The 13,594-nt window shown below is 53.3% G+C and overlaps 5 protein-coding genes across 5 annotated transcripts; 3 read left to right on the top strand and 2 right to left on the bottom strand.

The window, feature by feature from the left end:
- Positions 1-163: 163 nt before the first annotated feature.
- CAOG_05088 (uracil phosphoribosyltransferase 1) lies at positions 164-1,877 on the bottom strand. The gene is made up of 5 exons (XM_004346723.2): positions 1,707-1,877; positions 1,565-1,608; positions 1,201-1,252; positions 906-1,069; positions 164-718 (listed from the first exon to the last, which is right to left on the bottom strand). The coding sequence occupies exons 1-5, from the start codon at positions 1,828-1,830 to the stop codon at positions 335-337; spliced, it is 768 nt and encodes a 255-aa protein (XP_004346773.1). The 5' UTR covers positions 1,831-1,877; the 3' UTR covers positions 164-334.
- Positions 1,878-1,987: 110 nt separating this feature from the next.
- On the top strand, positions 1,988-3,371 carry CAOG_05087 (hypothetical protein). Its single transcript, XM_004346722.2, has 4 exons — positions 1,988-2,350; positions 2,439-2,552; positions 2,686-2,784; positions 2,866-3,371. Exons 1-4 carry the CDS (start codon positions 2,026-2,028, stop codon positions 2,988-2,990), a joined length of 663 nt encoding a protein of 220 aa, XP_004346772.1. The 5' UTR covers positions 1,988-2,025; the 3' UTR covers positions 2,991-3,371.
- Positions 3,372-3,579: 208 nt separating this feature from the next.
- CAOG_05086 (cyclophilin-type peptidylprolyl cis-trans isomerase) lies at positions 3,580-4,469 on the top strand. Its single transcript, XM_004346721.2, has one exon. It carries the CDS (start codon positions 3,624-3,626, stop codon positions 4,344-4,346), a length of 723 nt encoding a protein of 240 aa, XP_004346771.1. The 5' UTR covers positions 3,580-3,623; the 3' UTR covers positions 4,347-4,469.
- Positions 4,470-8,362: 3,893 nt separating this feature from the next.
- On the top strand, positions 8,363-11,018 carry CAOG_08859 (hypothetical protein; the record flags this gene model as incomplete). Its single annotated transcript, XM_011272211.1, has 3 exons — positions 8,363-8,504; positions 8,536-9,249; positions 9,865-11,018. The coding sequence occupies 3 exons, from the start codon at positions 8,363-8,365 to the stop codon at positions 11,016-11,018; spliced, it is 2,010 nt and encodes a 669-aa protein (XP_011270513.1).
- A 1,674-nt stretch (positions 11,019-12,692) lies between these two features.
- Positions 12,693-13,255, bottom strand: CAOG_08858 (hypothetical protein; the record flags this gene model as incomplete). Its single annotated transcript, XM_011272210.1, has 1 exon — positions 12,693-13,255. A coding segment is annotated over one exon (563 nt), but the record flags the coding sequence as incomplete, so codon positions are not given.
- Between the last annotated feature and the right edge of the window lie 339 nt (positions 13,256-13,594).

Raw genomic sequence — 13,594 nt, 5'->3', positions numbered from 1 at the left:
AGGAGAAGATTTGGAGTCGTTGCTTGATTCCACAAAGCACCATTGGAGACGCAAGACAGCGAGATCGAATTGTGATGGATGGATGGATGGATGGATGGATGGATGGATGGATGGATGGATGGATGGATGGATGGATGGATGGATGGATGGATGGATGGATGGATGGATGGATGAAGCACCCTCGGGTTCAGCAAAACAAACACAGAGGGGAAAAAAACCAACAGGAACAAAAAACGGATCAGAAATCGCAACAGAAAAATCGGACAGGAACGGACGCCGCCTTGGAAAGGGAGGAGGATTCAATAGTGTGGGTAGAAATGGGACCGAACGCATCTTAGTGCTCTTCCTTGAGCATCAACTCGGCAAAGGCAGATTCGCTCGACAGCGAGTAGGTGCGCTCGCGGGTGCCGTGCTGATCGTCCTCTGTGCCAAAGTACCGGTCACCAAAGTCGCCGAGACCGGGCAGAATGTACTTGTGGTTGTTGAGCGAATCGTCGACCCAGGTAGTGACAATCTTGACCAGCGGGCAGGCAGTCAGCACGTTCGAAATGCCCTCGGGACACGAGATAATGTTGAGGAAGATAATGTTCTCCTCTTTGACGCCGTGCTGGCGCAAAACTTCAATAGCCTTGATAGCGCTGCCACCAGTCGCAATCATAGGGTCGAGCAGAATAACATGGCGTTCGTGAATGTCGACTGGAAGCTTGCAGTAAAAGAGCTGCAGGCAAGCCAAAAACGCAAGTCCAGTAAGTAAACTGTTGCATGCAGAGCCAAGCTCATCAGGCGAAGATGCTGGGGAGTGGGGGGGGGAGAGCTGATTGCCAAGAAGGAGCAAACTCCATCTCACCCAACGCCTCTCCCACACAGACAGGAATTTTTTGCATCAGAAAAAAAAAAAAAGTCACCTTGGCTTCTTTGGAGGGAGACGACTCATCGCGCTGAATCAGAATCTTGCCAATGCGAACCATCTTGCATACGTCTCGCAAGGGGCCTTCCATCGATTCGCCGGCACGCATGATGGAGACGCCAGCGAGCTTGGCCGAAAACTCTTTGCCAGCGAAATGAGTGCCTGTCGCCAAACACCCAAAACACGACACAAGTCGGATTGTTCACAAAGTTACACATCGTGCACGGGGGTTGGCTTTGCAATCACAGCGGTGCGTGAATCATAAAGCAGTTGTGAACTGCAATCATTCGTACCTGTTGGAGTGGTGACTGCCTTGTCCTCGAATGGAAGCAAACACAAACCAGCCTGTAAATTTCAATCAAACATGCACATCGTAAGCGCTTATGCAGTGGAGTGGAAGTGGATGCAGCGTGGGCGGTATTGCTTTGAGCTTTGCCCTTTCAACCAGTCAACCAGGAGGCTGTCATCGCTTCACCCCCCCCCCCCCCCAACCACCCTCAATAGCAAGCCAGAGTAGCCCGATTGTCACTGAAGTCGGCAGAGTGGCCCGCGACAGAGAGTGCAAAGGCCGGACTGGATGGCTGCGGCGGTGACACGCTCCCACTCTCTCTCCCATGTGGTGGTGAGGTTTTGCGCAGTAGTGGGAGATGCACAGACCTCGATCAGCAGGCGGATGAGTCGATTGGAGTAAAAGATGAAATCTGGTCATCAGAACAAAAGAAACAACCAGACGAGAGTGAGACCAATGCAAGCAAAAGGCAACACAGCGAGAGAGAGCGAGGATTGAGTGGAGTGCTACCGTTGCGGCTGGTCTCCTTGTCGCGCATGATGGTGTGTAGCGCGGTAAGCTGCACAGTGCGGGGCAGCACAGTCACGCGAGGGTCAATGTACGGTCCGGTCGCTGGATTGGATGGCGCAGACATTGCAGCAGATTTTGGCGGGAAAAACGACACAAAACAAGGGAAAAGGGAAAACTGGTCTGAGCTACTTTGGAATTGGAAAAACAACTGCACAACAAATAGCAACAAGCGAGTTTACGCCACACCCTGTTATGACCAAGTCTGATTGCATGCGATCACTCCACTCCACTCCACTGCAATCCAGGACAAAAAAAAAAAATGCAGGCAGTCAGACGGAGGCCGATCGCAGCATGGATTGCAGCCACTTTATACCGCTCAGCAAGCACGCTTAGCACAAGCACTCCTATTTGCAGTCCTCCGAGCAATACTAGTCGGAGTGGTAGCAGCAGTAGCAGTGGTAGCACTAGTCCCAGCAATGAGCCGCGAGCGCAAATCAGGCACAAGCCAAGCACCCCGCTGCCGGACGGCCCGCGACCGCTGCGTATTGCGTGCTCGCATCTCCACTCGAATGTCAATCTGTCACAGATCGTGAGGGCGGCCAGCTGCTCGGGCGTCACGCAAATCCTCGCGTGCGGCGTCGGAAGTCAGTAGCAATGCCCATATACATTGCATGTTCGCATTGAATGATGCTGCGGTGGTGCTCCAACTCAATTGCATCCACGCAATTGTAGATAAATTGAAGGCAGAAATAGCGAGGGAAGGAGCCGATCATGTCCGTCTCGAGGTGCGAAATTCGCTCAACAGCTCGTTGCAAGCGTGGCGTGCTGAAGGATTTCGAATCGTGGGTATGTGCTGGTGATTGCTTTCACACGAGCAGAGTACTACCTGGCATTGTGTAGCAACGGTGCCCAGTGAGAGCTGAGGCATTATTGTTGGAATGAAAACCAGATTGACTGTTGCGTGTGTTTTTTTCCACAGCATTGGAGCAAGCAGTCTCTTCAAAGTCGATCTATGATTATCGGTTTGATCGGAACACTGTGTTGGTTATTGGAAACGAAAAGTCCGGCTTGACGCAAGGTGAGTAAAGCCTGGAAGCCATCGCAGAAGAAAGAAAAAAAAAAAAAAACAGGCTAACGACAGTGATTCCGTTTGGCGCAGACATTCTCAACCTGGCTGATGATATTCTGGAGATTCCAATCTACGGCATGCCTTACAGCCACAACGTTAGCGCTGCAACGGCGATCGCAATCTATGAGTATTGCAAGCAGTACCCCCGCGGGTGATTCTGCTGTTTGATCCGCTCTTGAGCTGGGCGTTCTGCTTGCACCAGTGCGTCTATGCTTTAGTTGATGCGAAGGTTCAAGTCAAGCTCGGTGAAGGTTCCGAAACGACTTGCGCAGCTGCCACTGTCCGGGCAATCTGATTCAACTCCAGTGGTGTGCATGCAGGGAGCCTGGCGCATCAGTGTACTTTGGCATTATCTCTTTTATTTCGCAGCAGGATGCGCTTTCAAGGCTGAATTTGCTGTTGGGACTGTCCTTCGAGCGCGCACGACGTTGAAGGCACACTTGTCGCAGTGATCCTCGCGCTTGTCTGGCTGCTGAATGCATCGTGTTTGGTTGAAATGACTGCCGTGTGTTTGTAGTACTCATATTGAGACGGAGTAATCTTGCTTTTGCAGTGTCAACCGAATGCCAATGCCACCGCAGCTGAAAACTCTTATGAAAAAAACAAAAAAAAAAAAAAAAAAAAAAAAAAAAGGCCCCGGCGAGTGTGTAAAGTCGTATGCTGTCGCTCTGCTGTACTCGGATGGCAATATTAATCTACTTTGTACACGAGTTTGCGCGTCACTCTCAGCGACGTCGCAGTCCATTTGTACAGGTTGCGCTTCCAGTTGCTGTTGGTATTGGCATTGAATGGCAGCCTCAATCTCACGCTCCACAGTGCCCGCGCCCGCGTCCGGCGTGCAGACACAGTCCACCCTGACTGCTTTGACGATGCGTCCCGTCGCGATTGCCGTCGTCGTGGTGGCTGCGCTGATCATGCTGGCGGGCGTCGCTACTGCTTCTAGCCAGGCCGACCCGGTCAGCCCGAGCGTCTTCTGCGTGCGGTTTGCGACCAACGTCAATGGCTCGTCGGTCATTGCAGTCAACGTTACGCGTGCCTACGCACCGCTCGGCGCAGACCGACTCTACGCCCTGGTCCAGGGCGACTTTTTCGACTCGAACGGCAAGGAGGCCGCCTTCTTCCGCGTCGTGCCGGGCTTTGTCGTCCAGTTTGGTATCAGCGGCGATCCTGCTGCAAATGCCAAGTGGGACAACGCCATTCCGGACGATCCCGTCGTCGCGAGCAACATTGCCGGAACAATCTCGTTCGCCACCGCCGGTCCCAATACGCGCACAACGCAGCTGTTTATCAACTATGTGGACAATTCATTCCTCGACCAGTCGGGATTTGCGCCACTTGGCGTTGTCACGCGTGGAATGGATGTGGCCAAGATGATTTTCAACCCGACGCCGGGAGACTCGAACGGCGTCGACCAAGACCAGTACACCGAGAATGGCCAGGCATGGATTGAGCAGAACTACCCGAACATCAACTCCATTACTGGCGCGAACGTCACGACGGGCTCGTGCTAATGGAGGCATGTTGCAAATACCTGATTGTGAGCTTGAGTGCCTGTAAATACTAGGATTGTTGAAAGTTTTGAAAGAAAAAAAAAACCTTCAATCTCCTGTCATGGCTGGAGTTGGACGACTCGGAAGTGTTTTCCAGACTTTCATCGTCTTGTACAATGCCTAGATCTACCGAATATTGAGACCAAAGGACAAGCAAGGTGGAAAAGACACAGTGTTGAAGCAATTGGGCTGCTCATTTTTTTAAAAGCACGAGAAGGCGTGCTCTGTTACACCCCAATCCAGATCTGTGTTCGAAATACTTTGCAACTACCTATTCCTTCCTTCAGGTGAAACATGGTCGACGAGAAACGAGGAAGACGAGGATTTCCAGTTCATTCGGTCTGCTTTATTGTACATCTATGGTGCCTTGTGCGTTTCCTCTCCTTCCAGTTTCAAGGCGTCATCCTAACGTGTTCGTTTCGTCTTTTTGCCTTCTCTTTCAGCTTTCCATCCAGCTCAGTCAAGTTTTTTCAGTCTTCTTTCTTTGTTATTTTTTTTTTTTTTTTTTTTTTTGCCAACATGCTGTCGCATCAGAGTATGACTCGGAGACAGCGCGAGTTGTATGATAAAGTCAAGAATGCGAGAGGAGACCTGAGGTTAGTAGCCGAAGCTAAAGCAACAGTGTGACTGCGCGCGTATTGACTGTACTGCATGGAGGAAAGGTTGCCAGAGGAAGAGATTGGCGATGCTGGCGCGAAGGCGATTGCTGAGGCTCTCAAAGTGAACGCGACTGTGACCACGCTTGAGTAAGGCATCTCGCTCAAACTGATGGATGCGAGCGAGTAATCCAGTGACAATACAGAGGCTTCGCTGATGTCGAGGACAGTCTGGGGAAGAATCAGATTGGCGATGCAGGCGCGCGAACGATTGCTGAGACACTCAAAGTGAACACGACGCTGACTCAGCTCTTGTAAGGCATCTCGCTTGAACATGCATGTGAGTGGCTGATCCAACAGTCGGCATTGAGATGTATTATTGACGGAGAAAGGACAGCTTTTATAGGAACCAGATACGGGAAGGTGGAATGAACGCGATTGCTGAAGCACTCAAGGTGAACACGTCGGTGACTGCGCTCGGGTAGGCAAAATCACGTTTGGTGATGCATGTGAGTCAGTAATCCAGAGGTTCTACAGTCTTCGTTGACGTCTAGGACAGTCTGGGGATTAATCAGATTGGCGATGCTGGAGCGCAGGCGATTGCTGAAACACTCAAAGTGAACGCGACGCTGACTTGGCTCAAGTAAGGCATCTCGCTTGAACGTGATGCGTGTGAGCGACAATCCAGTGGCTATACAGAGTCTTTGCTGATGTCTAGGACAGTCTTGGGGACAATCAGATTGGCGACGCAGGCGCGCGGGCAATTGCTGAGGCACTCAAATTGAACACCGCTCTGATTCTTCTCGGGCAAGACATCTCAATTTCACTGATGTGGTGTGAGTGGGTGATTGCAGCTAAGGGCATTCGGAGTGCTCACTGATGGAGGGGATGGCAGTCTGAATGAAAATCAGATTGGCGATGCTGGAGCGCAGGCAATTGCTGAAACACTCAAAGTAAACACGACGCTGACCAAGCTTTAGTGAGTCATTTCACTTTGACTGAGGATGATCCATAGGAGAGCAATCAGAGTACTCACTAGTTGGGAGTGGACAGTCTTGGTGAAAACCAGATTGGCGACGCAGGCGAACGATTGCTGAGACACTCAAGGTGAACACGGCGCTGACTGAGCTCTTGTAAAGCATCTCGCTTGAACATGCATGTGAGTGGCTGATCCAATAGTTGGCATTGAGATGTATTATTGACGGAGAAAGGACAGCTTATATAGGAACCAGATACGGGAAGGTGGAATGAACGCGATTGCTGAAGCACTCAAGGTGAACACGTCGGTGACTGCGCTCGGGTAGGCAAAATCACGTTTGGTGATGCATGTGAATCAGTATTCTAGAGGTTCTACAGTCTTCGTTGACGTCTAGGACAGTCTGGGGATTAATCAGATTGGCGATGCTGGAGCGCAGGCGATTGCTGAAACACTCAAAGTGAACACGACAGTCACTCGGCTCTAGTAAAGCATCTCGCTTTGATGTGAGTGGCTGGTTTCAGCCCGGCATTGAGAGTGCTCACTGAAGGAGAGGATGGACAGCTTGGACCAGAATCAGATTGGCGAAGCTGGAGCGCAGGCGATTGCGGAAACACTCAAAGTCAACAAGACTCTGTCTGAGCTCTAGTAAGGCATCTCGCTTGAACGTGATGCATGTGAGTGGGTGACACATGACAGTAGAAGTGCTCACTGATGGAGGAGATGGACAGTCTTGGTGACAATCGGATTAGCGATGCTGGAGCAACGCCCATTGCTGAGGCACTCAAAGTGAACACGACGTTGACTGCGCTCGAGTAAGGCATCTCACTTTGACTGATTCCAGCAGAGGGTAAGCAGAGTGCTCAATGAGAGATGGGACTTGGACAGCCTGGGTAAGAATCAGATCGGCAATCTTGGCATGATGGCGATTGCTGAAGCACTCAAAGTGAACACGTCATTGACCGAGCACAAGTAAGTCATCTTATTTTGACAGATGCTTGGATGATTTAACAGAGGGCATTCAAGAGCTCACCTATGAAAATGGACAGCCTGAACGTAAATCAGATTGGTGATGAAGGAGCGAAGGCGATTGCTGAAGCGCTCAAGGTGAACACATCGGTGAAGAAGCTCAAGTATGTTGCTCTGCTCGTTGCTCGTATTGAACTTTAAGTCAGAGTCGATCAGAACTTGCCTCTTGTCTCGTTGCTTACTTGTCGAGAAACAGTCTAGCTTTTAATTGCATTGGCAAGGTTGCGGCTCAGGCAATTCAGGACGCACGCCCTTTGACTGAACTGAAGTACGTGTTTCGAGCCCTTGATGCTCATTCAATGCTTCTCCAAGCAGTGGAGCGGCTTCGCTGACTGCTGATGCATCCTGCTGCTTGTTCGTCGCATAGACTCAACTACCAGATAAACCCACTTGCGTTTGCCTTACGTCCACGATTGGCAACTGCTGAAGACCTGCAGATCGTGTTCCGAATGCTGACCAGCGGGTTGGAGCTGGAGAATCAGTCCGCATCTCTACCTGCACTACCAGCTGAGATTGCTGATCTCATCATGGACGAGGCATATTATTGGCAAGGCGTGGAGCGAGTGAATTGGATTGAAGGGACCGCCGATGGTGTTCTGAAAGTGACAGTGCCTCAGAGCATCAATGGGAATTCGATCCGCGTGAAAGTAATTCAGGTGCTTTGGGACAAGAGCACAGAAGGCAAGTCGAAACAGAACTGCGTGTTTTACTTGACTATTCGAGATGAGCAAGGTGTTGTTCGATACGAATGTGCTGCGACACCAAGCTTCGTCGATTCGACCATTCGACTTGCGACAATCTGGCCAGCGAGTCATCCTGTCATCCGACAAATGCGCGAGGGCTGGGAGGTTCAAGTTCAACCCAGCGAGCCTCCCGGCGATGACGTACTTGAGTATCTTTATGTCGGATATGTTTAACATCAAGTGAGACCTTGGTAGGGTTAGCCAGGCAATGCTGTTGTAGAAAAGTGTGTTTTATTTCACTTTGCAGACTGAACTGCAATTCCAAATGCATGCAAACAATACAAAGACATCAACGCCGAGTCTTCTTAGCAAAGAGCGACCCAGCCGGGACCGCAGAGCCTGCGGGTCCTGACACTCTACTCTCCCCGGCCCTCCCCCGCGGAGAAGAGTATGAAGGGCCCACCGGTGTGGACCCAGGACGCGACGTCGGCAACACCGATGCCGACTTGACCAGTGGACTTGCTGCGGCAGTCCTCTTTTTTATATTCCCTCTTTGCATTTTTCTCCCTTGCTTTCCTCCTTCCTTTCGAATCGTCGAAGTCCCATGTCCGACCAACAAGCCTCCTCGTCCACTCGAGACGAGCATCCCCCACGCGTGCCCACCCCCAAGGCGGCCTCACGGCCGCTCCAGGCATGGGAGCATGGGGTGGCGGCAACCCCCTCGCCAAGACGGGCGCCGCGCTGCCGGCCAAGTCCGGTCTCGAGATGATCGACGTCAACGACCCCGACTACGCTAAGCTGAACGAAGAGCTCAACCTGAACGCCTCTCTGATGGGTGACGGCTCGAAGCACACTGTCGTGGTCAGCTGGACCTCGCTTCGCGCCAACAAGAGGCAACGAGATCACCAAGCTCCTGATGGAGCACATCCCTGAGGGCTGCTGCGGCATCAACTTTGGCCCGCATGAGCTGAGCATCGTCTTCAAGCACCCGAACCAAGCGACCGAGGCGTGCCAGAAGGGCATCGAGGCGTGCCAGAAGGGCATCCAGTTTGGAATGATCACCATCTATCCCAATGCGTGCCTGAGGGAAGTCGTGCTGATGCTCTACAACGTCCCGATGCACCACTCCAACGAAGCCATTGCGGATATGCTCAACACCAAAACTGGACTCAAGTTCGAAAAGTGCCATCGCTCCATTGGCAAAGCGCCAAACGGCTGTCCTTTCGAAACGGGCACAAGGATCTACTACGCTACGTTGACCAGCGACATGAACGTCAAGCAGGTGATTGACAAGGTCCCTGACTCCATTCAAGTCACGTCTGCTAGTGGCTTCCCCCGTGACGTCCAAATCCAAGTGAAAGGACAGCCCACCAAGTGCTTCCACTGCAAGCAACACCACAAGTACGCGACATGCCCGACCCGCCGCACCCAGTACAACCGACATGAAGTCAACGAAAATGAAACGACCCGCCGGAACACCGACCAAGCTGAGACGGCAAACAACGACGAGTTCGTGCAGGTGGGCCCCAAGGGCAAAGCTGCCAAAGCACCCACCCAGCGCAACGTGTGGCCGAAGTCCGGTACGGCTCAGCCCGCAAACTGTCATGCCCCACTGGCATGCCTACTTACTTTCATGCATTACCTTGTGTTGTTTGTCATGTCTCCCATACTGGGAATGGTTCATTCGTCAATATACCTTTATTCATGAACATTGCCTGACAATCGACGTACCGTTGCACTGACTCTGACAATTTGACGAATCAACATTTTGTCACCCAGTGTTCATCGACAGACTCTTCTCCCCGACTGCCACGACTGCTGCATCTCAAGACGCCGCAGTGATCACGACTCGTTTTCTCTCTCTTTCTGTTCTGCCACGTTTCTTTCAATTTTTTTCTCATTTCATTTCATTTTTTTTTCTTCGTTTCCTTCTCTTTCTCCCCTCATTCCTTGCATTTTTGTTTTCACTTTGCTTCGTTCTTCCACATTCCCCACCACGACTGCTGTGTTCGAGACACCGCAGTGATCAAGACCCCTTTTCGACCCCAGCACTGCAATCGCACTCGGCACTGCTGTGGCCGTCTTTCTTTGTTATCTTTTCCCCGCATCTTCACGTGTTTTCCTTTTTCAGTTCTTTGCGGTTTTCACTTTTCTCGCACTTTTTTCTCAATCCTTTCTCCAATCTTTCATTCAAGATCTCACCATGAGCGACGCTGGCCCCTCGAACGCCAGTGGCGACACGGACACCGATAGCAACACGTCTATGCTCAGTCCCGAGCAAATGGCACAGGGTATCGAGCAAAACAATGCCGAGATCCTGGCTGAGATAGACACCAGCGTCACGGCCTCCATGAGTTTTAACGACCTGTGCAAGTTCTTCGGCGTGTCAAAGTTCGATGGCAATGCCGACAACCTGGATCGTTTTGTGAGAAATTTTTCGAATCGTTGCAAGATGGTCTCACTGACTGAAAAGGACAAGGTTACCGTCCTCATTACCTGCTTGTCGGACTCGGCACTGGAGTTCATCATGGACGAGCTGGACGACAAACCGGGTAGCACTTCGGACGAGCTGCTGGCCGCGCTCAAGAGAAAGTTCAGCGACGAAACGACTGGAGCGCGTGCGCGCCAGCTACTGGCCGACCTGCGCTACACGGCACGCAGCGTGAAGGAGGTGGTCGAGACGGTTGAGAGGCTGAGTCGCATTCGCGGCATCAACATCACCGAGGACGGCATCAAGCAGGACTTGCTCGCAGCCCTGCCGCCCGTCGTGTACGCCACCCATGCCCTCGACTGGTCCTTGGATGAGACGTTGGCGAGCATCAAGGCCTCGATCCTGTACTCGATGCAATTCGAGCCGAAGCGCAGAAACAACGGCAACAGGGTGAGCGACAACACCCCGCTTGACAGCAGCGACAACCGCGGTCACAACAACAGCAACAGCAACAACAGCAACAACAACAACAACGCCGGTCGCAATGGTGGCAACTATGCGACTTACAACAATTCGGCCCGCGGCAACGGCAACGGTAACGGTAACCGCAACGGCAACGGCAACAGGGCAGCGCACAACAACAAGCCGGACCCGTCGCAGCGCTCGTCCTCTTCACCAATCACTGACAAGGAGCGCGCGGAATGCTTGGCGAAAGGCCTCTGCTACAAGTGCAGGGAGCCGGGTCACATTGCCAGCAGGTGCCTCACGCGCTTCTCCAAGAAGCAGCTCGCTGCCGCCCTGTTCGCGCACTGGGCTGCCGACGACAACGACGACGACGACGACGACGAGCCGCAGCAGCAAGGCCAGCAGGGCCAATCCCAGCAGGGAAAAGCCCAGCCCACCGCCAGGGCCATCTGACGAGTGGGCAAGAAAACGGCGCCTTTGTTTTTCCAGCTCGTGTTTGCAACCTGGACCGTCCCAAGTCCCAGCCTGTGAGCACGCCCGTTCTGGTTGACAGTGGCGCTACTGTAACGTTGATGGATGACGAGTTCGCAAATAAATTGTCTGTCAAACGTTCACGTATGGCCAAACCAATCACAGTCCAATCAGTCAATGGGCAACCATTGAAAATCAGCGAGCAATGCAGAGTCGGCCTCTCGCTCGGCAAGCACCGTGAGGTGATCCAGCCTCTGATCACATCGACGCCAGTCGTACCTCTCATCCTTGGGGCGGACTGGCTGGAAAGGAACAACCCTCAAATCGACTTCAAACGAACAATGCACATCCCTGTGCAAAGCAGTCAGTCCTCTGCTTCGACACCCTCGACGGCCGGCTGTCGCCCTGGCCTCCTCCCTACGCCTCCCCACAGCGCGTTATTGACACCGACACTCACAGCCCAGCGTGTGGCAGCGCCGCGGCTGCGACAGAACCAGACAGCACGAACTGCGCGTGGCGGGCGCACCAACGACAAGCGAACGGCAAAGCGCTTTGACACCGACGCGGCTCCTGCGGCCGCACCGACAGTGCCTCGCCCTGCGCAGGCAGCACCATCAGAACCAGCATCGAAAACTACCCCAGGAGGCAGCGACTCGAACGAGGTCGGAAACAGCGCAAGCAACACAGTCAGCGAAAACCCAATGCCTGCGCCACCGCTGCTCCCACCCCCTCAGTCGCACCCAGGCCCGTCGCGCGGCACACCCCCAGAATCGCCGTCAAATTCTGAGTCTGGCGAGGCCACGCGCACACCGGCCAGCAGTGCACAGGCGGCAGGCGGGCGCGAGGAGACGACATCTGTGCCCAGCAAAATTTCTGCGTCGGTTTCTTCGCCTCCCTCGCCTCCCAGCGACGCCGCAGCCCCCGCAAGCGGTATACCGTTGGAATCAGCGTCGCAAGCTGCATCTGATGATGTCCATGACGAGGCCGCGGACGACAACTCGGGTGACCGTGGTGACGAGAAAGACTGGTTTGACCGCATTCCCAAAGTGTACCAGTCATTTGCATCAGTGTTGACCCCGACGCAGCTGCGCAGCTACCACCGCATCGTGAAGGCTATGACATGCACATTGAGCTCATGCCGGGCGCGAAGCTGTTCCATGCAGCAATGCGTCCGCAATCACCCGCGCAGCAGGACGCTCTGAAGAAGATGGTTGACAAGGGCCTCGCCAACAAGACCTTGACCACGTCCATCTCTGATGTCACATCAGCACCGGTCTTTGCCGACAAAAAGAGTGGCGAAATTCGAGTCTGCTTTGACTTTCGTCCATTGAACAAGGCGACGGTGCGATATCGGACCGACGACGATCCATTCGTGAAACGGATATCGAATTCCTCTCGCGTAGGCTGGGGCAGAGAAGGTTCGGCCAGATGGAATAAACGAACGGCCCTGGGGAAGCGAGCCCACACGTCTTTGGCTGGCTCCCAGGTGTCTTCACGAGCAGTGGTGCCTACCCTTCGGATGCGATAGTACATAATCTCGCTGTGACGAGTCGAATCAATCACCGCCTCGACTCGATGTCGAACTGTTCCGTCCCAGTCCTTGACAGGAGGCAGGACTCGCCGAATCCGACCTTCAACGTCATCAGCGACAAACAATCCAAGACAGATACATGGAAGGTGCGGGACTTGCTGGATGCTTCACCTAGATCCAGCTCAAAGGCACGCTCATTGATCTGCTTCACGACCTTGAAGGGACCATCGCGTACGTACGCCAACTTGGCATACGGTTGTTCGGCCGTCTGACTGCGACGCAGAACTGTGACTAGGCTGCCCACCGTGATCGGAGGTGCTGCCTTGTGGTGTCGATCATAGAACTTGGCTGCGGACATGTTTGCTCGGTGAATATTCGCTCTCAACGAGAAACGCAGTGCCTTGAGTTCCTCCACGCGATCAGCTGCCGTTTGAGGTGCCTTCGGCGACTTGAAGTTAATCTCATCCATTTCCGGCTGGAAACCGTACATGGCCATGAACGGACTGCACTGGATCGCCGCGTGCACCGTGTTGTTGTACGTGAACTCGCACAGCCAGAGGAGTCTTGACCAATCCTCGGCTTCACCGACGTACGCTCGCAGGTATGACTCCAGCGCTTGATTCACCCGTTCCACAAGACCGTTTCCTTGTGGATGATACGCGCTAGAGTAGGAGAGGTCGATGTCCATCCTGGGTAGCATCACCGACCGCTTGCGCACGTGTGACAGGGGCAGCGATCTTGGTGAAAAGGCTGGGAGGCAGGATGGGCTCGAGGCGAGTGGGTTGTGGAGTCGCACCACTTCCCGTCCTCGACAAAGCATCCGCCGCTCCATTACGCGAGCCATCGATATGGAGGATCACGAAATCGAAGCGACCAAGCCTTTCCTTCCAATTGGTCTCGCGGGAGCTGAGCTCTTTCGCAAACGAGAATTCACGCAAATTGCGATGGTCCGAGTGCACTGTCGTCTGCTGTCGACTGCTCCACAGGTAGTGGCGCCAGGTCTCCAAGCACTCCACAATGGCAAGGA

The sequence above is a fragment of the Capsaspora owczarzaki genome (assembly GCF_000151315.2).
Source record: "Capsaspora owczarzaki ATCC 30864 unplaced genomic scaffold supercont2.8, whole genome shotgun sequence".
Lineage (NCBI taxonomy): Eukaryota > Filasterea > Ministeriida > Capsasporidae > Capsaspora > Capsaspora owczarzaki.
The sequence above is the reverse complement of the archived record's forward strand: the minus strand, read 5'-3'. Positions and strand labels throughout refer to the sequence as shown.